The sequence below is a fragment of the Syngnathus acus genome, chromosome 4 (genome assembly GCF_901709675.1).
Source record: "Syngnathus acus chromosome 4, fSynAcu1.2, whole genome shotgun sequence".
In the NCBI taxonomy this organism is placed as follows: domain Eukaryota; kingdom Metazoa; phylum Chordata; class Actinopteri; order Syngnathiformes; family Syngnathidae; genus Syngnathus; species Syngnathus acus.
In genome coordinates this window covers 5,561,570-5,586,264 of record NC_051090.1, presented here as the reverse complement: position 1 = coordinate 5,586,264, position 24,695 = coordinate 5,561,570, and the positions used below count along the sequence as shown (strand labels likewise).

The window sequence follows — 24,695 nt, the reverse complement described above, 5'->3', positions numbered from 1 at the left end:
CAGAAGTGTTGCAACAGAGAGATATAGAAAACATGCCGGACACCGGCCCTCGAGGATTGGAGTTGCTAAGCCTAGTTTTGTTATCATTATTCACATTTAATCAGTTTTAAATAAACAGAAAAAAAGTCATTAATAAACTCCCAAGCTAACAGTGTGTTGGATCATCATCCATCTTCATAACACAAGCAACATCTGATGAAAAATACATGAACACATTTTGTTTTGGAACAAGACGAAATGTTCACATCTTCAGATGGAATGTTTGCGAATGATCCCGCTGTGACGCTTGCTCTACATTTCACATCAAGGGTGCTTTGGTCGCTGAGAAGTGCACACAAATGTGTGTGAATTTGAAGAAAGGGGGACATGGGAGAAGGGAGGTGGGGGTCTCTGATGGTGGGCGCCTGAACCAATCAGCCGTCTAGTGTTGCCTCTCCTGATTCTTAATTGGTCGCCGCTCTTTGAGTGAGTGCGCTGCTTTTCAGTGCCACACAGTGGGGAAGAGACGGGAGACTGCCGAGGACCATCTGCATCCGGACCATCCATTGTGAAAAGCGACTGTTTGTTCAGAGCAGAGCATCCCCGGGGGTTCTTTGGTTGAGGCGCGGCTCTTCTTTTATTGTCTTTTCATCAGTCCTGCTGGGTGACAAACAAGACGGACAAGATGAATCACAGCTCAGCTGAAGCGGAGACCGAAACCATAGAGCCGCTGCGTTACCTCAGGTAGGCACACCCCCACTTTGCCACTTGTCATCTCTGGGAAACCTTTGTCATGAGATGCCAATCATTTGGGTTGAATGGGATGCAAATTTACTCTTGAGTTCAGTGAGGATGATGATGCTCACACCATACATACTTCAACCAATTTTGTTTGCATTGTATCCACTGCTCTTTTTGTTTTGGATCAGAAAAATGCTGTTAGGATTTTTTTTTTAACTTAAGTCATATGACAAAAATAAAGTCCAAATGTCATTTATTTGATCCAAGAAAGATTTAGATTCTTCTTCTTGCATGATTTGATTATTCTTTGAATTAGTCTGACTTAATTCTTGTAAAATTGCATTTAAAAACTTGAAAACAAAATTACAATTCAAACTTTTTTCTTATAAAATTATTTTTATCTCATGAAAAGAATATTCAAACTTTTTCTTATAAAATTATTTTTATCTCATGAAAAAAAAAAATCTCAAAATATTATTACTTTATTAGGCAATTAGTTTTTCTGGTAATAGGTATTACATCTACAAAAGGACTACATAAATCTGACAAAATTGTAAAAAAAAAAAAAAAGCCATCTTTGTTCTTGGAAAAAAAATCAGACTATTAAAATCTGACTTCATTCTGGAAAATTCTTGAAATACACATAAAATGTAAACTTCTAAAACAAAGTCAAACTTAATTCTCATAAGAAAACAACTTTCCCCTCATGTAAGACTTCTCATCCAATTAAAGAAATATTCTGGAAAAAAATTATCACAACATTCCTATTCCCCCCCCTCAAAAAATATGAATTTAAAAGCATTAAATCACTTGAATAAGATCTAAATTCAACAAGGAATACTCAAATTCAACCAAATAGAATTTTCACGTCCTAAAGTGATTCGTTCTTTTTTCAGTCCGTATGACTTCTACCAGTAGGTGTCGGTAATGCCCATTGAAGCTGGTGCCACCTCGCCGTAAAACAAAACGAAGAAGAAAATGACGTCACTTCCCGTTCACGAACGAGTCGTGATTGCATTTCCCGTTCCCCAACTGAACGGACCTGTGAGTGAACGAGTTAGTGAGGAATGATGTGCATTTCCAGTTCATCGCGAGAACGGATCAGTGAGGGCACGAATCCTGACTTTCCCGTTCGCGAACGAGTTACTGGGTGAACTGCCTTCCCGTGCATCAACGGATCAGTCAGTGAACGAGTTGCGTCTCCCTCCTGGCGTGAACTATGTAAGCCAGAATGTCGATTTAGGATTTGCCAAGGAAAGAAAGAACCACTCACTGAAACACCACTTCTTTTATGAACGTTTTCTCCAAGCTAACGGCTAACTTTATTGCATGAAGGGATGCGCCGTTATGCAACAACGGGGAGATTATGCTTCTGGATTTTATAACACTTAAAATAACGTGTATGCATATATACGCCTAAATATTGTTCTCCAATATATCTACTGCAATTTCACATTAGATTGCTGGTTTGAAATTTACTTTTATTATTATTATTTTAATAAACATTAAAACCTGTTGAAACTTGTCTGGTGTATTATTCCTTGTTTTTATTATTTTTTTGGGCATGAAAACAAAAATCTGACAATATGTGTTTTACGTTGTGTAATATGTGTTGGTGTCCCCCAAAATAAAGAGCAAGTAGTCAAATCCACATTCTTGACATGTACAAAAAATGCATAAAGTTATGAAAATGGTGGTGTACCTAATGGAGTGTCCGTGTGACGTCACAGATCAACCAGCCAATCAGGAGGTGGGGGTGTGGCACTTCACTTTCAGTTCAGCTTTGGCCATGATTTTTCCCTAATGAAGTGGCCTGTTATTAGGTACACCTGAAAATGGCGGCGTACCTAAAGGAGTGTTCGTGTGACGTCACAGATCAAACAGCCAATCAGAAAGTGGGGGTGAGGGCGGGTGTGGCACTTTTCACTTTCAGTTAAGCTTTGGCCATGATTTTTCTCAAATGAACTGGCCTGTTATTAGGTACACTTGAAAATGGCGGTGTACCTAATGGAGTGTCCAAGTGACGTCACAGATCAAACAGCCAATCAGAAAGTGGGGGTGAGGGCGGGTGTGGCACTTTTCACTTAAACCAGGGGTGCCGACCTCCAGTCCTCGAAGGGCTGCGTTCCAACATGTTTTCCAAGTGACCCTCGTTAAGCGCACCTGCGTGAAAAGTTTTAGCTCCTTTCACGTTCCGCAGGAGCTAAAACTTTTCACGCAGGTGCACTTAACGAGGGCATCACATGGACACTCCATTAGGTACACCGCCATTTTCAAGTGTACCTAATAACAGGCCACTTTATTAGGGAAATATCATGGTCAAAGGTCACAGGTGTCAAGCTCTAGTCCTCGGGGCCGCGTTCCAACATGTTTTCCAAGTGACCCTCGTTAAGTGCACCTGCGTGAAAAGTTTTAGCTCCTTTCACGTTCCGCAGGAGCTAAAACTTTTCACGCAGGTGCACTTAACGAGGGAATCACACGGACACTCCATTAGGTACACCGCCATTTTCAAGTGTACCTAATAACAGGCCACTTTATTAGGGAAATATCATGGTCAAAGGTCACAGGTGTCAAGCTCTAGTCCTCGGGGCCGCGTTCCAACATGTTTTCCAAGTGACCCTCGTTAAGCGCACCTGCGTGAAAACTTTTAGCTCCTTTCACGTTCCGCAGGAGCTAAAACTTTTCACGCAGGTGCACTTAACGAGGGAATCACACGGACACTCCATTAGGTACACCGCCATTTTCAAGTGTGCCTAATAACAGGCCACTTTATTAGGGAAATATCATGGTCAAAGGTCACAGGTGTCAAGCTCTAGTCCTCGGGGCCGCGTTCCAACATGTTTTCCAAGTGACCCTCGTTAAGCGCACCTGCGTGAAAAGTTTTAGCTCCTTTCACGTTCCGCAGGAGCTAAAACTTTTCACGCAGGTGCACTTAACGAGGGAATCACACAGACACTCCATTAGGTACACTGCCATTTTCAAGTGTACCTAATAACAGGCCACTTTATTAGGGAAATATCATGGTCAAAGGTCACAGGTGTCCATTATATTTCCCTAATAAAGTGGCCTGTTATTAGGTACACTTGAAAATGTAGGTGTACCTAATGGAGTGTCTGAGTGACGTCACAGATCAAACAGCCAATCAGGGGGTGAGGGGGGATGTGGCACTTTTCACTTTCACTTAAGCTTTTTCCCTAATGAAGTGGCCTGTGATTAGCTACCTCATGAACACAATAGGTACACTACACTAGTACAAAAGAGTGCAGACGGCCAAAGGGTTCCTGGTCTAAATAGCCGACTGGTTAGTGTCACGGGCTCTGACTCTGTAAGACCTTGGTTCAAATCTCGGGTGTGACCATATACCTTATTGTGCTTTTAGAATTGGAACCTCGCTTTGTATACGTACGCATATGCAAAGAAATGAAAGTATTTATGTGTAAATACATGTTTTTTGTTTTTTTTTAAAAGTGAAAAATGCCACACCCGACCTCACCCCCACTTTTTGATTGGCTGTTTGATATGTGACGTCATTCGGACACTATTAGGTACACCGCCATTTTCCGGTGTACCTAATAACAGGCCACTTCATTCTTCTGATTTTTATGTTTTAATTGGCGAATATAAAAACAAGGAATAAAACACCAGACAAGTTGTAACATAAATGTTTATTTAAAAAAAAAATTGTAAAAGTAAATTTCAAACCAGCAATTCAATGTGAAATTGCAGATATAGTGGATAACTAAATATTGTTATATATTTAGGCGTATATACGCATACACGTTATTTAAAATCTACTATAAGTGTTATAAAATCAAGATTACCCAAAGAGAAGCATAATCTCCCCGCTGTTGTATAACGGGGCATCCCTTTATGCAATAAAGTTAGCCGTTAGCTTGGCGAAAACGTGCATAAAAGAAATGGTGTTTCAGTGAGTGGTTCTTGCTTTCCTTGGCAAATCGTAAATCGACATTCTGGCTTGCATAGTTCACGCCAGGATGGAGACGCAACTCGTTCACTGACTGATCCGTTGATGCATGGGGGGAAGGAAGGCAGTTGAGCCATTGACTCGTTCGCGAACGGGAAAGTCAGGATTCGTTCCCTCACTGATCCGTTCTCGCGATGAACTGGAAATGCAAATCAATCACTCACAGACGCGTTCAGTTGGGGAACGGGAAATGCAATTCACGACTCGTTCGTGAACGGGAAGTGATGCCATTTTCTTCTTCGTTTTGTTTTACGGCGAGGTGGCACCAGCTTCAATGGGCATTACCGACACCTACTGGTTGAAGTCATACGGACTGAAAAAAAGAACGAATCACTTTAGGAAGTGAGTCGTTCACGCTCGTTCACTGAAAGAATCGTTCTTTTGAACGAATCGTTCACAAAAATAACGGATCAGTGTGTGTGTGTGTGGAGGGGACGATTCGTTAAACGATGCGTTTGAACAAATCTTTTGAGTGAACTGATTCTAAAGATTCAGTTCACTTAAAATAACTGGAATGCACATCACTAACGTAATTCCTGACCTTATATGTAATACACCTTATATATAATACATTGCTGCAAATACATGAAAATGAAAGCGTGAGCAATTATTCACTATGGTCTGCTTGTGCGCGTACATCCACATTCACACGTCTAATGAATTCACATTTAAAATATTCATGCCATTAAGCACGTGGCTCATAAATCATTTCCAAATGATGCATTCATATTCATGAAGCGTGATGGGGAAGGTGGGACATGATCCAAATGTTGGCTTTGCCTCTGCGCACGACTGAACCTTCTGCATGGTTAGAAGTAAACTAATGAACGTATGATCTATGGTCACGTTGTCATGACGACGCTGGTTTTCGTTTTGGATTGTTTAATATCTATGGTTCGCGTGGGGTTGGTGACCTCCCTGTTGGTCAGATTCTTTACTTCATTTATTCAGAGGACTTTGCGAGGTTCTCAAGAAAATTGATGTCAGCGGTCGTTACATTAATAGACTCGTGTTCCTTGTCTGTTCCTTTCCTTGTTTTGGATTTAAATCCAATGAAAAGGGCTCAGTTCTGTTTTCAAACCTCTTGACTGTGAATAGCATCCATAAACGTGTTGGTTCTGAAGTAGAAACCTCTTTTATGACAGCATGATTCAAACTACTTTGGTTGTCGTTAGCGCTCATGAAGATTCGCATCGATTACGTTTGTAGTCACGTGTACTTTGCCTTTGAATCATAATTCCCAGGGGCACGAGTTTTATTACACCGATTAATATGAATCATTATTTTTTGACAAATATGATTATTTTGATTGTGTCACCCCCAGGCGCTTTCTTGATAGAGGAAATGAAGACATGATTGCGGCTTCTCCCCACTCAAATACTGACGGGCTTATCTAATCAGACTTTAATAGAAAATTATGGACAAACAGTGCCTGGGAGCAAATCGAGCTTCTCAGTCTCGCTGACCCAATCATTTGATTGTGCCTATAAATAAAAATGGCCGGGCTGTCACACGACAAAATGCAGCTGCCGGCATCTGAACGTTGATGTGGAGGCAGCGCACAGGCCTGAGGAATAATAAACAAGCTGGCATGATGCGCCGGCGTCACAGAGCCCCACCGGGTCAGGCGGCTTGACTAAACGGCAGGTGAGATGGCTTGTCAGGGCTCACGTGTGCCAAGTGGAGGATGACGGAACATTCATCAGCACGTCAGAGGAGAGAAGTTACGATACCATATGCTATGCAGGGGTGTCAAACACATCGAAGTTATAATGGCTATCTTATATTATCACATACACACAACAGAATCCAGCATAAACATTTTGAAAAAATATTTCCAATTTATTTTTAAAGTGGGGATTTAAAAAAATGTTGCAATATCTCACTGTTATTAAAAGGGAAGACAATATACAGAAACATTGAGTTGACATACGAGTTGCCTTTGCGGGCCACATAAAATGATGTGGCGGGCCGGATCCGGCCCCGGGCCTTGGGTTTGACACATGTCCCATATCGCCTCAAAGACTCTCCATGCCTTTAACCGAAGCAACTATTCTGAGACAGTTTGAGAGCAGACGGAAAAGGTTGCATTCATTCGACAAGCTGAAATGTCACAAGGAATTCAGCTTGTTTGTCTCACTTAAGAGACCACCCACTCTCGTCGGAACAGGGTCTTCTGCTCACACTGACCTGCGTGCAACCTTGCGCATGTTTTCGTCTCATTGTGGACATTCTCGCCTCCTCCACAATCCTAATTTCCACACCAAAGATGAAATGCTTGAGAGCTCAAACAAGATGTTTTTTTCCTGGACTTTTCCCAGCCCCACTTTAAACGTCATGACACTTTAAAACGTCTCCTTCATCCATCCAGAAAACATTCGAGCTGCGAATAACACATCTCACACATGCGGGCCACTTATTGACAAATGTTTTGTCAAATCCTCTTCTGCGTTTTCAAGTGCTGTGATTGGCTGGTGACCAGTCCAGAGTGTGAGGCCAAGCACTCTACAAACCGATTGAATTTTTAAAGTGAAAGAACTCTGTTGTTCCTATTTCATGACGCTAAATCCCGTCAGAGGGTCCTGATGGTAATTACGACCGATAAGAGGCTTTTGTGTTAGCGGGATTTTCTTTTGTTAATGACTTATTTGTATGCGTGTTTTAGTGTGGGTGGGGCGGGGGGGGGGGGGGGAATCAATGAAATCGACTGAAGAAAATTGATCTGTGCTGAGCCTTTGCGGGCCAGCGAACGTGTTAAATGAGCACAGGTTGGGTGAAATCACGCATCACAAGCATGATGTTTATTAGATGAGTCTTAGATATGAGTCCTAAATAATAACTATGGATGGATGCCAATCACTGGTAGTTATACAGGTTTAATGAGTGTGGTTCTCTAAGAATTTGATGGACCATAAAGCATCCTTAAATTATCCACACAGATGGGGTGGGAAAGATTTGATCATCACTGCAGCAACTGCTGTTTGCCTTGTGAAATGTTTTTTTTTTTTCCGTACAAAATGCTACTTCCTTTATCCGCACATGTAGTTTCTCGTGGGCGTCCTGCCAGCAGTGGTCAAGGTTCTCCTGATGGAGGTGACAGGCTAGAGAAAGACATTTTCTTCGTATGACAGAATTGTATGAATACTGCGTGGGAGTGCTGTCATGTGATTTCTTGCAGCAAAATAATCCCTGGTTGTGAGCCACATGCTGCTTCACCTAAAGACAAATGCCTGCTCTAGTGAATTTCCACGACAATTTCTAGTTTTTTTGCTGGTTGTCAAGGAAACCAAGCTGGTGGCAGGTGATGCGATTCTGAAAGGATTCTCAGCGGTAATGTTTAACAAGACGTAACCGCCGCCATCGACAGCATCACAAGCAGTTGATTGATTCCCGATGTGACAGGCTTGAAAATGTAATGACCTGTGAAAAGAAACGCAGAGTGAGGTGTGATTATTTTTTCCCTCCTCTCAAAATTTCACAGCATGACGACATGAAACATAAATATTTTTTTCAGTTTGTATCTCTTGTGTATGTTATCGGATATCCACGAGTCCAACTGCTTTGTTCCTGTGAGTCAGTGCCACCGGGCAGGTTTTGGCAATTGCCGGTAATTGGCTTGGCTGTCTGGTTCAGTTGAATCCCGTTCGGGGAGCCGGATGTTTTTTTTCTTTTCACTTCATGCCAATTGTGCAAATGTCTTTTGTGTAGCGCTCTGTTGTTGTTTACCCTGCACGCCCACCAAACCCAAGTTACTTGCCAGTAGCATATCATAATTAACGTTTTCTAGAATGCCGAGAGCAAAGCAATTAAATTACTAGCAGAGCCGGTGTTATAATAACCAACATCAAATGCCATCATGGCTGTAGGATGACATTTTAAAATTGCCCCCCCCGCCCCTTTAATTGAACTATTTGGTTCACATTTTGGATGTGGTCTATTTCCAGCCAATCCAGCATTTCTAATGAAGCAGTCGGTGGGAGTGCAATGGATTTCTTTTTGGTTTCTTGGATGTGTTGATGGGCAGTTGCTAAGGCCCCCCCCAATCTAGTCTGAAAGCCGACAGGTTAAAAGTGACGCTTGAGGAGGCGAGACGGACAAAGACGGCAATGTGGAGAGAGGCCAAGCAGTCTGATTGAAAATAACACTTGAATTCACTGGGCCACATACTGCCCATTTGATCCCCTTCTAAAACAAATAATACCCGAGTGGAAATATCGGGAAAAGCCAGAAATGCTCCTAAAACAAAATATAGTAGAAATATACCAGTGACATGTGAGCAGATATCCTCTTTTATACATACAGCGAGGACAACATGGACAAGTAACTCAGCAAATGTATTATATGCTAATGAATTCCTTTCTACCACCCACTCCCAATCTGATTTTCCAGCCGGCAGCTACATTTTGTCATTATTGTTTATAATAAAGGTTTGCTTGCATCTCAATCCACAGCAGTGCTTTTTGGACAACTGCATTGATGCACTGATTTCTTCCATCCCGCCTTTAAGTGCCACTGAAGCACTAATGAACCATAACTATAGAGGCTACGTGGTGATTATGTTCTCGTTCCTTTGGAAGTAAAAGCTGAGGAGGCAATGCACATACACACTCCAGACACAAACACATCTTGCTAAAAGGAACAGCCTTAAAGTCATTAATGTTAGAGTTTTATAATGAGGATACATTCTTCACCGTTGCCATAGCAACCCCAGATTTTTTACTATGCTACCCGGTAATATAGGTGGACCAACTAGAACACCTCATCTTGTCTTAGTGTTTTTTTTTTTTTTTTTGCAGCACAATTGAAGATTGTGAATGGTCATTTGTCTCCATGTGCCCTGACTGGTGACCGGTTCAGGGTGTACCCCGTCCCCAATTATTAAAGTCTGCTGAGATAAACTTCAGCTCACCAGTGGCGATAATGACAAGGATGGATGGAGCTTTGCGATTGAAGGGGGGAGCTCTACGGTTGAGTGACCCACTTTTTTACCTCCGCCAAGGGCGCTTCGTTGACACCATCCACTTGTTTATACATTTACAGGATTACCATATGATGCCCCCCACCACCCACCCCCACAGCCTTCTGACCCTAATATAAAAGAAATGCTACATGCACATTCTAGCAGCTCAGAAGAACGCTTTTTGACGTTTGGGCCGTGCTGCAGCTAACAGAAGCTTAACATCTATTTGTTGAAGTGCTAACAACATATCATCACGAGCACACGCCAAAGAGGGCTGGCTAATTGCTACTTGATGCTGAGAGGAGTCTCACAATAGATTCCGAATATACTCGAGTTGTACTAGGCTGGAATATTTAGCACGCTGGATTAGCATAAAGAACACAATGCTATAGATCACAGGTGTCAAACTCAAGACCCCGGGGGCTAGATACGGCCCGCCACATCATTTTATGTGGCCCGCAAAGACAAATTGTGCATCAAATTCGTGTCATTACTAGAATTGCAAATTGTCTTTACTTTTAATAACATCTTTTTTTAAAAATATTTGACCAGTTTTTACTGAAAAATGAGTTATTTGTTTTGTAGCTTTTACTGTTTATATTATGAGGTGCTCATACATTTATTTGGGTTGACAGTCATACTGGCCCTCCGAAAGAAGCTATGACTACACAGCGAAAAAAATGAGTTTGACACCCCTGCTATAGATCTTTTGATAGTGACCGGTCATGTGTTCATATTCTGTTGCTGCAAGGTAATAGCTAATAATAATAAGATGAAAGTGATAGAATAAAATGAGAAAAGTACAATGAGAGTGAAACAAGACACAGACGTCCGTTTCATGCACAATGCCATCGATACAATGAGCCCGACACATCTTCGTTTACAGCATGACCCATCCGTTTCATATCTCATCTCATCATATGACTCTCCTCGAACCTTATCTCTAACATGTCAAGGCTGCATTTCACTTGGCCTTTTGCCAATCAAACACGTCACCATCACAACCTGTGAAGAAGGTCTTCTTAATCATCATCATCATCAGCGGCATCACAGGCGCCATCTGCCATGAAATCCACATACACAGCCAAAATAGCTGGGAAAGCATTTGATGGCATTCTAAAACAAAAACTCGGAGGAACTCTTTGGACAAACCTCAAATAAATACTCATTCAATTTATAGTGGAAAAGTGAAACATGGTGAAGCAGAGTGTGGCTGACCTTTTGATCGCTTCCAAAATTTGTCTCCATCTCATTCCCGAACATTGTGCTTTTTTTTTTGCTGAGTTGGACACAGTGTATATTGCGAGGGTAAATCTTTTTCTTCCTCCCTTTATGTGGCATTGCCGGGGACAAACAATCCATAAATACAGAGGCTCACATCTAAACACACAGTCAAACCAATACAAGTGGGAAAGGTCGGCCGCATGCCAGTTTCAACGTGGTGGATCTCTGGTCTCTTGTGGTTCTACCTACTGCTGAGCTCATTAATAATACACAACTTGTATATTGTGTTTGTTGACACTTGGTGTGTGAGTGTGCGCTAATCTCAACACATCCATGCAGCACATCCTGGCTAAAGGGCCCGGAGTCAGATTAGGAGACAAATGATTTAGCCTACAAAATCTGCCTGGCAACAAGCCACCAAAAAGTGCGTTTTGTGACTGGGCTAAGAATGCAGCAGTAAAGTCAAGCGAAGACTTTTGACTGTTACTTATTTGCTAAATAAACAGCTCGTTTGTTAGCTTCGGCTTGTTATCAAACACTCAGCAGACAACGTCTCAACGTCCGCTAGCAGTTAGCTTCTCTTTGACAGACAAAAACGTTATAAAATGTATCACATCAACATACTTTGCACTTGCTTGACACCAATTACTACTTTCCGATTAGCTTTGACACCATCTGCTTAATAGGGTATCGATGTATACATTTAAAGTGATAAAATTGGCGCTCATAAGTCATCATTAACGTGTTATTTGGGAGGCAGCCATTTTGTGTCAGGCCTAACCAACCCTAACCCGATTCTATTGATTGTCTGTTTTGAAGCCGAGCAAATGAGCTGCATTATTTTCTCTTGTCTTTGCTGGCACCATTGCTACTTTAGCGATTACAAATGGCATTTTACAGCAAGGACGTGAAACTTCCTTGAAGTTAATTACAGCCGGCACTTGTGTCGACTGCAGCCGTCAGACGCCTGATGTCCTCCCGATTCCAATTAGCCACACGAGACCGGCGCCGTAGCTCATGCGCAATTAATTTGGCAAAAAGCTGTAGTTAACGCCGCTGATGGCTTTTCAGAAGCAAGAATGGTGATGATTGTTATGAGCCTTTTTACTTTTACACACATGAACGGCTGTGATAAGACTTAGGGAGACAATGTGCGGCTTATACTGTTTTAGAATCAGTGTCTCTTTTTAATTGACATGTTATTTTACCGACATTACAAATGCATTCGCACCATCTAATCACCTGAATTGTATTCCGATCAGGTAGCAGTCAGCTGGGAATGCTTTGCTTGCATTTTAATGAGCGCACCAGACAGCCTTTATTACACTTATTTATCATTTCTTTAAATGAGTATCACCAGACCGTCGTTGCTATCGGCGATGTCGCACAAATGTTAAAACTCTTGACTTTAAAAGCCAAGCAGTGAGTAAAATTTAAAGACAAGTAGTGGGAAGATGGCCATGGAGATGTAAATCAGCCCGATTCAATATGCGCAGGCAGTAATTCAGACCCGTTGGGCCGGAAGCCAGTGTGTCTCTCATGGAGCTAAATAAGGCAACAAAAACAAAAACTCGTGATGCAATGCAGTTCTACACCATTGCAATATGAAACAGTACCTTTCTGACAATGTCAATCAAACCCGGACATTCTGTATCTATTTTATAGCCGACAAGATGAGTTAAACTGGTTAAGGCAGACTTGAGTGATTGTATTAGAACAAACGATGGCTTTTATTTGCCGTCCACAAATCAATCAATCCACTGCTGCAGCCTAAGCGGATCCCAAGTTGCTGATTCGATAAGCGCCACACTGAGCACCTCAACCGTGACCATATGGGGGTACAAGGACTCCTCCCCCCACCCCCCTTGGGCAGCTGAGGCTCTCTGTTCTGCCACCTGATCCTCACGCCAGTCATCACATTATTGGATGCTGGTTTTTGTTCATTTTGGACGTTTTGCGTTATCCTGTGAATGATAGCTTGTTTTCATATTTGCTCGACATTTCCGTTGACATCAGTGTTTGGCTCTCAGCTGCAAGACTTCATGTAGGCTCACACCCCAGGGGGGAGATGATTCATGATGAAAGTGGTTATGTTCAATGACATGCATGCACACCTGGTGATCGCGTGTTTAGAATGAGCTCTTAATATTTGTCACTATCACGCCTTATTATAACAATAGCCCAGGGAGGAAAATAGGATTTGTCTTGCTCCTTATGTACGACAAAAAAAAAAAATGTTCCATTAAATCGGCACACACAATGAATCCAATTAAGTGGGGTGAGTCATCACTGGTGTGTTGGTGTCCCTCATGTTGGATAGAACGGCTACAACGACAGGCAGATAGCGGCAGCGGAGGAACACTAAAGATAGGTAATGGGAGCGCTAACACGGACGGCAGAGTGGCAAGGCCACACGTGTCAAAATATCCCTATTATTGTATTAAGTTTGCTATCTAGGCTGGTTGGTGAATAGATAGAAAGTATTCAAATACACAGCTTGGTGAGAGTTATGGACAAAGACTGAGCTGATTGAACATTTAATTTGACGCCACATTTTGGTGCTACTTCAAATTCTGCGCAGACTAGAATATACATGATTGCGTATAAAGCCGTGAGGAGAAGGAACGTTGTTGGATCTATTGAGCGCTGTGCTTTGATTCTCGCGGTCCTCTCCGAGGCAGCATGACCAATGAATAAGTCCCTGATGGGAGAACAGCCCTGAGCCTTCACAAGTATAGCGACTTGATTACACAATGGTGAGCCTGAAGGAGTCTGAAACTGCACTTCATACAATGGATGCAACAATTAACCTGATACAGCGGCTAAAAACAGACAACTGGCTCTGGGGCAATTTGCAAATGTGTTTTTCTGTAGAAAATCGTACAAACAGAATTATCTATGTGTGTTGTGATTGGCTGGCAGCCAGCCCGGCGTGTAGCTTGTTTTGAGCCAAAAAAAAGACTCACTGTGATAGCAGGTGTGTCACACAAAATGATCCAATTTTACTCAACCGGTCTGAAAATGATGGTTTACTGTAAAACAAAACAAAAAGAGTTTCATTGAATTCAAACACACCACATAGATTTGCCTCACTAAAATCCGTTTAGCTTAATGCAAACAAAAACGGCAAAATGCTATTAACAAGCTAACAAACAGTATCGATTTAGCGGTGAACGCAAATGTTTGCAGTCATATATTCTTTATCCTATGCCAAAAATAACAAGCTTAGTGAGTCAATTGCATTATACTGCCCCCAGGTGGTTAACGTGCACAACAGAAGGAGCAGCACAATGACAATTTAATTGAAGCAAAGATGTCGCAAAAAATGGTTAATTCTTTACATTCTCTTCAATTATGACCTTGCTGTATTATTGTTGAATATTTGAGATACTAATGTTTTGAGCTAAGGCAGCTCTGACAATTGAACTGATTCGAGCTGCATGTTTCTGCATGTATTTGCATGTTAAATATTGCCACAAAAGATTCTTATACCTTCCCTGACAGTTTCATTCAGGTGAGCATTGTTATCGCCATGAAAGCGGATTTCTTTGTCAGTTTCTTTTACATTCCAAGCCTGGTGCTTGGTCTGCCAGGGTTATTTTAATCCGCCTCCTTATCGCTGCAGCACATCACGTTGGAAAGGTGGAAATTAAGTGAAGCGAGATGGAGGTTGATAGGGAAAAAAAGTGCATCTTTTTCACTACAGCAGTGTCCGTGAAAAATGGCAGCTCTGTCTGTCCCCTTATTATAAGTTGCAGACTCGGGAGGATACTTGTCTGTGAGATTTTCGGTACACTAACTATGGTTGTTGTTGTATCATTCTGGTTCCTGTGGCCAACCGCATTTACCTCCCACTGGGACTATTTTATCGTTTCAGTTTGATGCAAGAGTAAGGCCTACACGTTCATTAAAGGCTGCTTGAGATCACGGGTGAGCATCCCCAAGGGAGGGGTGCATTGAGTGCACTCACAAATCAAATCTAGCCTTTAGGGAGATGCAACAGGAGCAGGTACTCAGGCTACTTGATGAAAAATGTTGTTGCATATTGCCACCAATGACAAAGCACGGTGCATTAAAAAAATGTTAAGATGATGAGTTCATTACAATAAGCAAAAGGTAATTATAGTGGTTGGACACCCCTGCGTCGTAAATAGAATTGTGATTTCTGCCATGGAAATGAAAAAAGTTTTAACAAAGACATCAAAAGTAAAGATGTGATTTTTATGAAACATAATGTTTGCCTGGGTCGAACGCCCTGGGGCAGTGTCCTATAAAAAGTGTTAATAATTGGTGCTTGAGAAAAGTCGAGCTAGTCTGCAACATTGTGCTGCTCCCTGGTGGCAACACACTCAAAAGCACACACTTGGAATTGAAGTGAAAATCAAATGAGGAAAGTTGGCTAATCCACCCAGAGCACGTATAATTGAAGCTATAAATGAATTTTGGTGCTTCAGCTAGCAGAGAAGGTCTCGGTGGCCCTACTGGATGTCATTCGGTATCTCCGCCGTGCATATTTGGACAATAAAGAGCACTGCCGACATCCTGCGACCTTTATTTTTGCTCTGGAACTTTATAACCCCTCAAGTCAGCAAGTGCACTAGTCTCAAAGTCCATGTGGTTTTGGTCTCCTTGGAGCTGGTGTCTTGAAGTGATCTTTGCAAAGATCAACTTGTCTCAGTGGCTCAGGAAACTTCCCCGAGGTGAGCTGTGGGTGACAGCTGCCATCGCTCCATTGGCTCAGGTAAATGCCATGGATACACTAACTTGCTTACACATATATGCACACAAATTCACACACAGAGACACAGCTGTGCCTTAAAGGAAACTAAAAGCAGCGCAAATCAGATTAGCACCAGCAGCACAGTCACCAGGGAGTCAAACGGCGCCGAATGTGTGCGCTCCTACTTTCGGCGGGTTCACACACACAAACAGCAACACATCAAATTAAGTGGAAAAGAACAACAACAATAGCAGCCTATCTTCAAGGTTAAGAGCGTGGAATTGTTATTGAGATGACATTTCAACAAAAAAATAATAATGAAATAGTCAGCGATTCCCCCAGGCATGAATGTGGAACGCTGAATGATATGAAATTCAAAAGAGTCTGAAAAATGTCTGCCTTTAGAGAGACACGGATACAAGCTATAATTTGAGGGACGCGAGTTCAAATGTCTTTTTTTCAGTGTAGACTGGCTGCTCAGTACAATATGAGCAATAAAATTAATTATCTTTTAACTCCAGTAATGAGTGGGAAAATCCCATGAGGTTAGACTGTCAAAGTGATTATTTTTAATTATCTTAGTTTTGCAATACAGTTTATGATACAAACTTGTATTTATATTTTTGGTATGTGGCAGTTAATGTTATTAAAATTGCATGAACGCCACATATTTAAAGTGTGATTGGCTAGCAAGGAAAAGATACAAGGAGCCTTCCGAGCCAAAATCCAACCGTCTGCATCTCCTCATGAAGTATTTTCACTCCGCTATAAAATAGAAAAGAAAATCTCACGTAGCTTCTGCATTATTCCTTCTGATGTTTTCCTCCAATCCTCTGAGGGGCTCAATTAAAACCCTCAGCTGGGGAACACACCTCGTATCATCTGCAAGGAGTTGCAGTGCCTACACCAACCACTAGGTGGAGGTAAAATGCAGGGGATGTTATTTACAGAGGGAATAATTCAGGTCTGATGGTTTGTGCCACATCAAAATGGGGCAATAACTCACATGCGCACTTTTATGGTCAAAGCAGTACCATTAGTCATGCTGTTGCCATGCAGAGAGCAGGACGGGCCAGGTATGACTTAGATGACATATTCACTCACTCATATAGTGCAAATGAGGCACGATGAAGAATGCCGTTCACTTTTATTAGTCACTCACAAGGTCTGTTCTTTTCATGAGCACACTTCCCAGAAGCTGCTGACTGATGATAGGCGGTAGCCAAAAAACACCACAGCATGAATGTAGGATCAGTTTTGATTGTGCCACAGGAAATTGTGCATTTTCACTTCCCAAAATTATGACAAATTAATTACAGGCACAGATTTTACACTGGGATTTAATTTTTGGGTATATTGAGATGAAATCATTAATTACTTCAGGATTCATCGTTTTTGTGACTGGAACACTAGAAGACGCAATATTTTGGCACCATCTAGTGGCATCTTGGTACTAAGGAACTATGTTGAAATGAGTGTGAGCTTCATTTTGACCGGGCATATAATAAAGCAAGCTTTATGTTAAATAATAGGTATGATTCCTTTCATTAGACATTGAAAGCGTATTAAATTGACTTCTTATGTGATCACGTTCTGTGTTGTAGTAAAGGCGAAGCGAGCGCCATTGAGACAGAACTCATGCGGGACTACAAGTTTGGACAACAGCAGCTCATTGAGATCTGGGGACACGCCTGCGCGCTCGCCATCTCAAAGGTTTGTACTTTATCGTGTTTCAGTGACGGACCGCCACATCACCCACTCCTAGCTATTCACAGTAGAGGTGTCACAATTAATCGATTCATCAACAACCAATTCGATTATCAAATCAATCACCACATATGTTAATAATCGAGTAATCGTTTTGACATTTCTTTCAAAAGAAATAATTCTCTGATTTCTCTTTTGCGTTCAATCTAAAAATCCAAACTATAGGCAAATATTTGCTTTTATGACAATCAATCCTTCTTGTGTGATATTGCTTAGCTGTAGTTGTTTTAAATAAATAAAAATATCAGTTAATGAACAATAATGATGGACAATTAATTCTTAAATACTTTTCAATGCAAATATTATTATTATTATAAGTATAAAAAAAACTCTATTTGATTAATCGATGGCATAATTGATATAATAACCGATTCTAAAAAAAAAAATTTGATAGTCAGCCCTGCATTACAGTAATGGTGGAAAACGTTTTGAAATGATTTTGATCTCACAAAAGCTGAGACGGGAAGTGTGCAAGTCAAACCACCGCGTCCACTTCCTCACTTGCACTGGCCAAGATCGCCAGCCTAGCCTGACTGAACAAACACGACCGGACTGCCGCCGCTGGCCGCAGCCACCCGTGGCACGCCGGCGCTTGCATGACATCACCGTTATTTGAAGACAATTACAGTCAAAGGAGTTGCTAGACGGTCGCATTTGGCCTGTTTCACAACCGACCTACTGCTGTTACTGTGTCCAGAAATACCACACCAATAACACACGCGTGTACACTTTACTTGCCAGACAGATTATAGGTTGACTGTAAATCAATCCCTCCACCGCCTCCCTCGCTCAGCAGAACCAGACTGTGGGCTTCTGTATCAGTCTGAGGCCGTTCATCACCTGAGTGGAGACAGGAGACATTTTGTTGCTCGGCAGCAGTAAATCTCCACTTCACACAAGCTCAGACGCTAGCTACACCTTCTCATATAAAAACCTCTGGGCTGAGCTTGAAAGATGAGCGTATTTATTATTTTAGGGACCTGATAGTGTTTTCTCCAGACTTGATTGGAAGTGAAAGTGCATGCGAGGTATCCCCACGACGGTCGTAGGACCTAGTAACATTCCGTCCCTCACTTCATCTTCTCAACGAGGCCCCGTTGCGGTCAAACAATCACTTTGATGAACGATAAACAATAAAAATAAAAGATGAATGGTTTAATAAGGATTCACTGTTGTTCAATCTATTGAGAAATGTTATAGAGGCGTTAAAAAGGTGAAGTGGTTAAGAATGCTAAGAAAATGCGAGATACTTAGCATTAGCATAGCATCTGTAAAATATTAACATCAATAATCTGCTCTGTTCTGTTCTATTCTTGAGCGTTTAATGGCATCTCATGGCTTCATGTTACAATTAATAGGTAGATTTGTTAGTTTGCACCGATCTTATTTTGTAATAGATGACATTAAATGTGAGCTATGTACTCTCCTCCCTTTATAGCAGTCCACTTCCAACAACATTCGGCTTCATAATAGTTTCTCCAGTGGCCCGAAACATTTCCGCAGCCAATATCAAGCATCCTCCCGCTCGCTCGCTCGCTCGTATGAATAAGTACGTGCAATAAAAGGAGACCGTAAAGGGAAGAATCAGACGTTCAAAAACGTGAGCGGCCAAACATAGCTTGACCATCCAAACGCGCAACATTTGATGCCGATATTGAATTTTGTGGCACTTGCGGCTTCACCAGCTGAACACACAACACATGATACTTGTTTTTGCAAATTTACTCAGAAGTACGGGGGCTGTTGACACATAAATATGTTAGCATAATAAAAATGATGTTATGAAATGTGTTTTTCATCCCGGGTCAGCTGTAAGGTCCCCCCCCCCCATATTTTTATTTGTATACCGTGTAAATTCTCCCTATATTGAGGAGAAAAAAGGCTTATTGTTCTCATTTCTTGCCCGATTCAAATTCCAGCTCGCCACCCTGCATGCGCTAACCAACTGCTAGCTTAAAATCTTACATCCTGGCACAACATCTAGAATATTGGTTATCTGATAGACGAATATTCTCATTGGAGATTAAACAAATATCTTCAAGTCTCTTTCTGTAACATCATCTGTCCCGGTGGCTCCCGAGGGGCCGCAGGGACCTCGTCTCCATTTCCATTGAGACTGTGCCATGATGGCGATAGCGGCTGCCGTCTCTTCTGCTTGGATTCAACGCTCGTGTAAATGGGATCCGAAGGGAAATGACCCATTTACCAAATGACCTTATTATTATTAATAGGTGGGAAAAGTTTTTTTTTTTTTTTCCGTGTGTGTAGCTCCTTTAGTGGTCAAAGCCAAAATGTGAAGCCAGAATTTCTTTGGGGAGGTTCCGTGACATAAACCAGCAGGAAAGGTTTCGATTTCTTTAAATTGTCATTGAGAGGACTGAACGGGATTTGACCTCAACTGACAAACAGATTATGGTCACACTGTAATTTGCACTCAGGTAAATGGACTTAAACAAAAAAAAATTCGTAACATATTTATACATTTTGAACTAAATGTAATGGAAATATTGATATAATATGTATAGTATAGAATGGAACTGTTGAGCTTGGGTCATCATACCGCCTGCCACATTTTACAACTTGATTATTTTTAACCACGGTATCTACACAGAAAGTTTGAAATATACGTCCCATTGTAAGGACACAGGTATTTTTTCCAAGAGATGGCAAGCCTGGGATGGGCGCAGATCACGTAACATGTTTTAAGCCGGATGGCATCAAAGTGCATTCTTCTTTCTATTTTGCTCCCCTACAAGCCTTTTGTCCTTGTTTCTAAGCATCAACTTTCTATTTGTGCTGTCCAGGCCTACCCTCTCAACTCTTTAGCAAAGAAGCAGCCAACGGTGTTGGTGATCTGTGGGCCAGAACAGAACGGCTCCATCGGCCTGGTGTGTGCACGACACCTGCGCATGTTTGTAAGTAGAAAAAAAAAACAACCCGCAAACCCGCAAGGTCAAATGTTGTATATGTACAGTTCGAGAAGAGAAAATGAATGGTCAGTGGTAATTTTTCATATGAGGCAAGTGAGTCAATGTCTCAGCAGATCACTCAGCAGGTCATTTCCTTCGTTGTCTGACTGTTCCCTGTCGACTCGCCTTGTTCTTACGTGCGATCCAGCACAGTCAGTCCTGTGCCCAAAGTTGCCACGGAAACAACATAATGACTTGGTGCAATGCAAGCTAACAAGAGCAAAGAAAAGGAAAAAGAATTGGAATGTGGATCGATATCGCTGATTATTGCAGTTGGGAATTTTAATTAAAAAAAAAAAAAATCCTGCAGGTTATATTTTTAGCACGAGAGATTAACAACAATGTTCTACTTGGCGACCATAATGCAGATTAAATGCTTTATAGCTGCGCAAGACTGTGCTGCAGGTCCAAAAATATTTTGGGGGATCATTTACATTTTTGACCTAACCAGACACCCTTTTGGAAAACATCAGCTGATAAGAAAAATTGTGTACGCTTCAAATAAATAAATAATAAATAAATAAATTTCACTTTACCCTGAAAATAATTTTTGAATTAACAACAAACAATATTTGAAGTTGAGATTGTTAAAAAATTGAGAACATGTGCATACATTGTGCAGTGTTGACAAGTATAAGTGTTTCAATTATTTGTTCTTTCATATGTTTAAATGTGTTCATGTGTTTTGGAGTACAGTGGGGTATTAAATTTTTCATTTTAAAATAAGACATTGCCAAATACCAGAGTGGCATCCAAACACTATTACAGCCTTTTCCCTAATTTTTAAATTTTTCAAAACCCTTTAAAATGTTCCACGGCCATTTGCTGTGTTAATGTATCACTGCAGTTTTCCATGGACGTAGCCTAACTAGCCTTCCTAAGCAGTTAGCTAGCCACATAAAAACACCACATGATCACTCACTTTCCCCAAAATCCAGAACAAACTGTTCTCACCGATGAAAATAAAAATCTACATTTGACTCGCATCAGGATTAACGGGGCGTCCCAGAATATAATTTGAGCTCCTGTAAACGTCTCCGAGCAGTTATCCCATTACCCTCTCGGCAAGAGTCCTCAGACAGTCATGACATCACGCCGTTGTTCCTCTCATTAATGCTGTCTGCACGTGAACATGATGTCATGAGTCTGCCCATCGGGTCTCGGACTCACTGAAATTTCAAGACAAATTATAGTTTTGGGAGGCCGCTCGGAGGGCATCAAATGCAAAATCGAAACCGGATATGGACCTTTAATTTTTATGGATGAATGCTTCTGCGTGCTTTACCATATGTCTGTCTCACAGGCATAATTTATTGGTGGTTAAAACTGTATCAGTTAGGCTATGAAAACTACCGTATATTACACCACGGTGCGGCACAAGTGAGTACTTAAACTCACCACTTATACCATGTCGTCATCTTTTCTGTTTTTTTCCTTTAAAACAAATTTTCGGGGTTAGCATTTGTGCCCCTCCGGGACCACGCTTGTCTTGGTTTTCTCCAAAATGGGGAAACTCGATGACTTTGGCTTAGGAGCACTCGCCCTAGTGCCAGAGCGTGCGTTGTTCGTGGTTGCATTGTGATCCGTGTCAGCTGCAAGACACAAGGGGCCCACACGTGAGCGGGGGGGCCCACCAAAAAATTTTAGTTCCGCACATGATTTATTTATTATTTCAATGAACTTAAGTATGCTCAATTCCACATCTGAGTTTTTAAAAATTGAATTATTAAATACAATACAACTTGATATTTGAGTACCTTTTGAGAGAAATTGTGCTGTGGAGAACAAACACATGGAAATCCATATTCAGGGTCTTCGGATTCAGCTGCTGTCACACATCACGCTAAACCTGAGCAGCCCCTAACTACAAACAGACAATTGTTACTTGGAACATGCAGTACAAAAATATCCTTGGGCAATGAGCCACATGCTGCTTCGCCAAGTCTATATACATTATTATTCGATGACATGCGAATTTCCATTACAGTTTGATATCACCACTGAGAGGGATGAAACGACACCTACAACATTTTTAGTGCCCAAACACTATCATGCTTACATTTTGGCGGGCGTTTTGAGTTCTACTTTCAAGCTTACATATTTTTATATTGGTTCTGCTCTTCTATTCAGGAATATGAGCCCACCATCTACCACCCAAAGCGATCCCCTCACAGTCTGCATCAGGATTTCACGGTTCAGTGTGAGAAGATGGACATCCCTTTCCTCTCGTATCTGCCCACAGAGGTCAGCGGCATCTTCACGGCATTCGTTTTGCTGCTTAGTAGCAATTCATATAAACGCTCATCAATGCGACACCGCTTATACCGTTCAAGGTTGACTAATTTAGGATGAAGGTACAACACAATAATCTGATTGATTTCAAATGCAAGCCCGACATCACCAGTGAGCACCGAAAAAAAAAAAAAGACATTACTTGCGAAACATTTGAGAATGCATTTTTGATCATAGGTTATATGTCAATATAAAAATAAATTCAAAAGGTAACTTTGGAGGGAAGCTAAACGCCACACTTTATTTATCAGCTGCGTTAATCTAGAAAGTAATAAATAAAGGTTAAGTAAATACAAATGACACTACTTGATTCTGAATTTCTTCGTGAAAGAATTTCCATTTCAGTCTCCTGTTGGGAGTTATTCCCAAAAAAAGAATGAAGTCATTCACCCTAAGGGAGTGCTGTGTGCTTTCACAGGTCCAGCTCATAAACGATGCTTACAATTTAGTGATTGACGCCATGCTGGGCCCTGAGGATGACGCCGTGGACATTAAGGAACCCTACGCTGGGATTCTGGTCACGCTCAAGCAGGTCAAGATCCCCATTGCGAGTGTGGATGTGCCATCGGGTGAGTTTTAATCTCCTTGGGGTTGAGTTTTTCCGAGAATAAAGACCCATGTGGAGGAAAAATTTCGACTTGCTGAGTATCGACTGCACAAACAATTTACAACTTGGATGCCACTAAACAGGATGTAGACCAGTGTTGAAGGAAAGGAAAAATGTCTGTATAGGATTACATTTATTTAATTGTAATCTATTGATTTGTAATTTTATTAATTTCTTAATTTTATTAATTCTAATTAATTTCTTCATTTAAATTTAATTTATTTAATTGTAATTTATTTATTTGTAATTTTATTAATCTCTTTTAAAACTTATTAGTCAACCAGTGTTGAATTGCTAAAAGTGGGAGAAAAATTAGTAAGCATGTTAACTACCCTTAAAAATTGAACTGTACAAAAAAGGAAAAAATATCTGCACAGGATTACATTTGTATATTTTTTTTTTATAAATAAATTAGATTTTTAATTAATTCTCTTGTGCTTATCTTCCTCAGGTTGGGATGTCGAAGAGGCAGGTGAGGACGGGATAAGCCCGGAAGTGCTTATCTCTCTGACAGCACCAAAGAAGTGCGCCATGAGTTTCTCGGGAAAGCATTACTTGGCCGGACGCTTCCTGCCGTACGATATCCAGAAAAAATACGACCTCAACCTCCCGGATTACCCGGGCACAGACTCTCTTATCGAACTGTAACGCACGGGAAACATTTTGATAGCGTCTCTTGGTTTTGCATCTTCCCGATGGGAAACAAACAATAATGTCTCAATCGTGTCTTTCGGGCCTTAGTCGCATTTGCTGTTCAGTGACAGTAGGAGGATTTAGAACCTGTGACCTGGTGTATTTTTCTGGACAAGCTTGAGCTGTTTTTGGTGTCAGTTTCCAAATAAGAACTGTAGCATTATACATGTTGGTTTTATTTAACTAAAGAGATTGACCTCTTTTTTTGTTTGATACTGAAGCGTGCAACTGCTTCATTTTTATTTGCATTCAAGCAATATTTTGTTTTATTCTTTTGCTATGACAAAATAAGTCCTTGTTGTCTAAATAATAAAAATAATCATTCAAACATTGTTTTTGTTATTGACTTTTTGGCAGTAGAATCAGAACAAAATGCACGGACCTTTCAATTATATTTTTCAATTTCATGTTAAACGGCCACATTGGATACTCCCAGTCAACGATAAAGGATTTGACGAAATATCAATGGAAATTAATCAGTTAACTTTTTAGGGCGGTACAACTACTTCAAGAATTGAATCATCATAAATCGAATGAATGATAAATGTTGATTTCAGTACGCACACACCTCCACAAGCGTCAACCCAAAGAAAATGCCATATAAAATCCGAATGGAGTAATAAAATGCAGGCTTGAGGTCAAGCTACTTGCTTTAGTTTATTGATCCATAACTTGGCTTAATGTGGTAATAAAAAGTGAGATCCGCCTGTAAACAGCCACGGACAAAAGAAGCTTTGTCATTGTGTGCTTGGAACTTC

General features: G+C 41.1%; 2 protein-coding genes across 4 annotated transcripts in view; one reads left to right on the top strand and one right to left on the bottom strand.

The window, feature by feature from the left end:
* Positions 1 to 401: 401 nt before the first annotated feature.
* On the top strand, positions 402 to 24,207 carry yjefn3 (YjeF N-terminal domain containing 3). Its single transcript, XM_037248602.1, has 6 exons — positions 402 to 723; positions 17,214 to 17,322; positions 20,181 to 20,291; positions 22,476 to 22,589; positions 23,056 to 23,206; positions 23,696 to 24,207. The coding sequence occupies exons 1-6, from the start codon at positions 665 to 667 to the stop codon at positions 23,890 to 23,892; spliced, it is 741 nt and encodes a 246-aa protein (XP_037104497.1). The 5' UTR covers positions 402 to 664; the 3' UTR covers positions 23,893 to 24,207.
* Positions 7,702 to 24,695, bottom strand: part of si:ch211-212d10.2 (uncharacterized protein LOC557710 homolog) — a 31,250-nt gene continuing 14,256 nt past the window's right edge. Inside the window, exon 5 of one of the 3 annotated variants that reach the window (XM_037248604.1) lies at positions 7,702 to 8,125. The gene's annotated coding sequence lies outside the window, so the exon portion shown is untranslated. Of the gene's footprint in view, positions 8,126 to 16,716; positions 18,217 to 21,724; positions 21,938 to 24,695 lie in introns of those variants that run through there. The other 2 variants (XM_037248606.1, XM_037248607.1) reach the window with 2 other exon arrangements.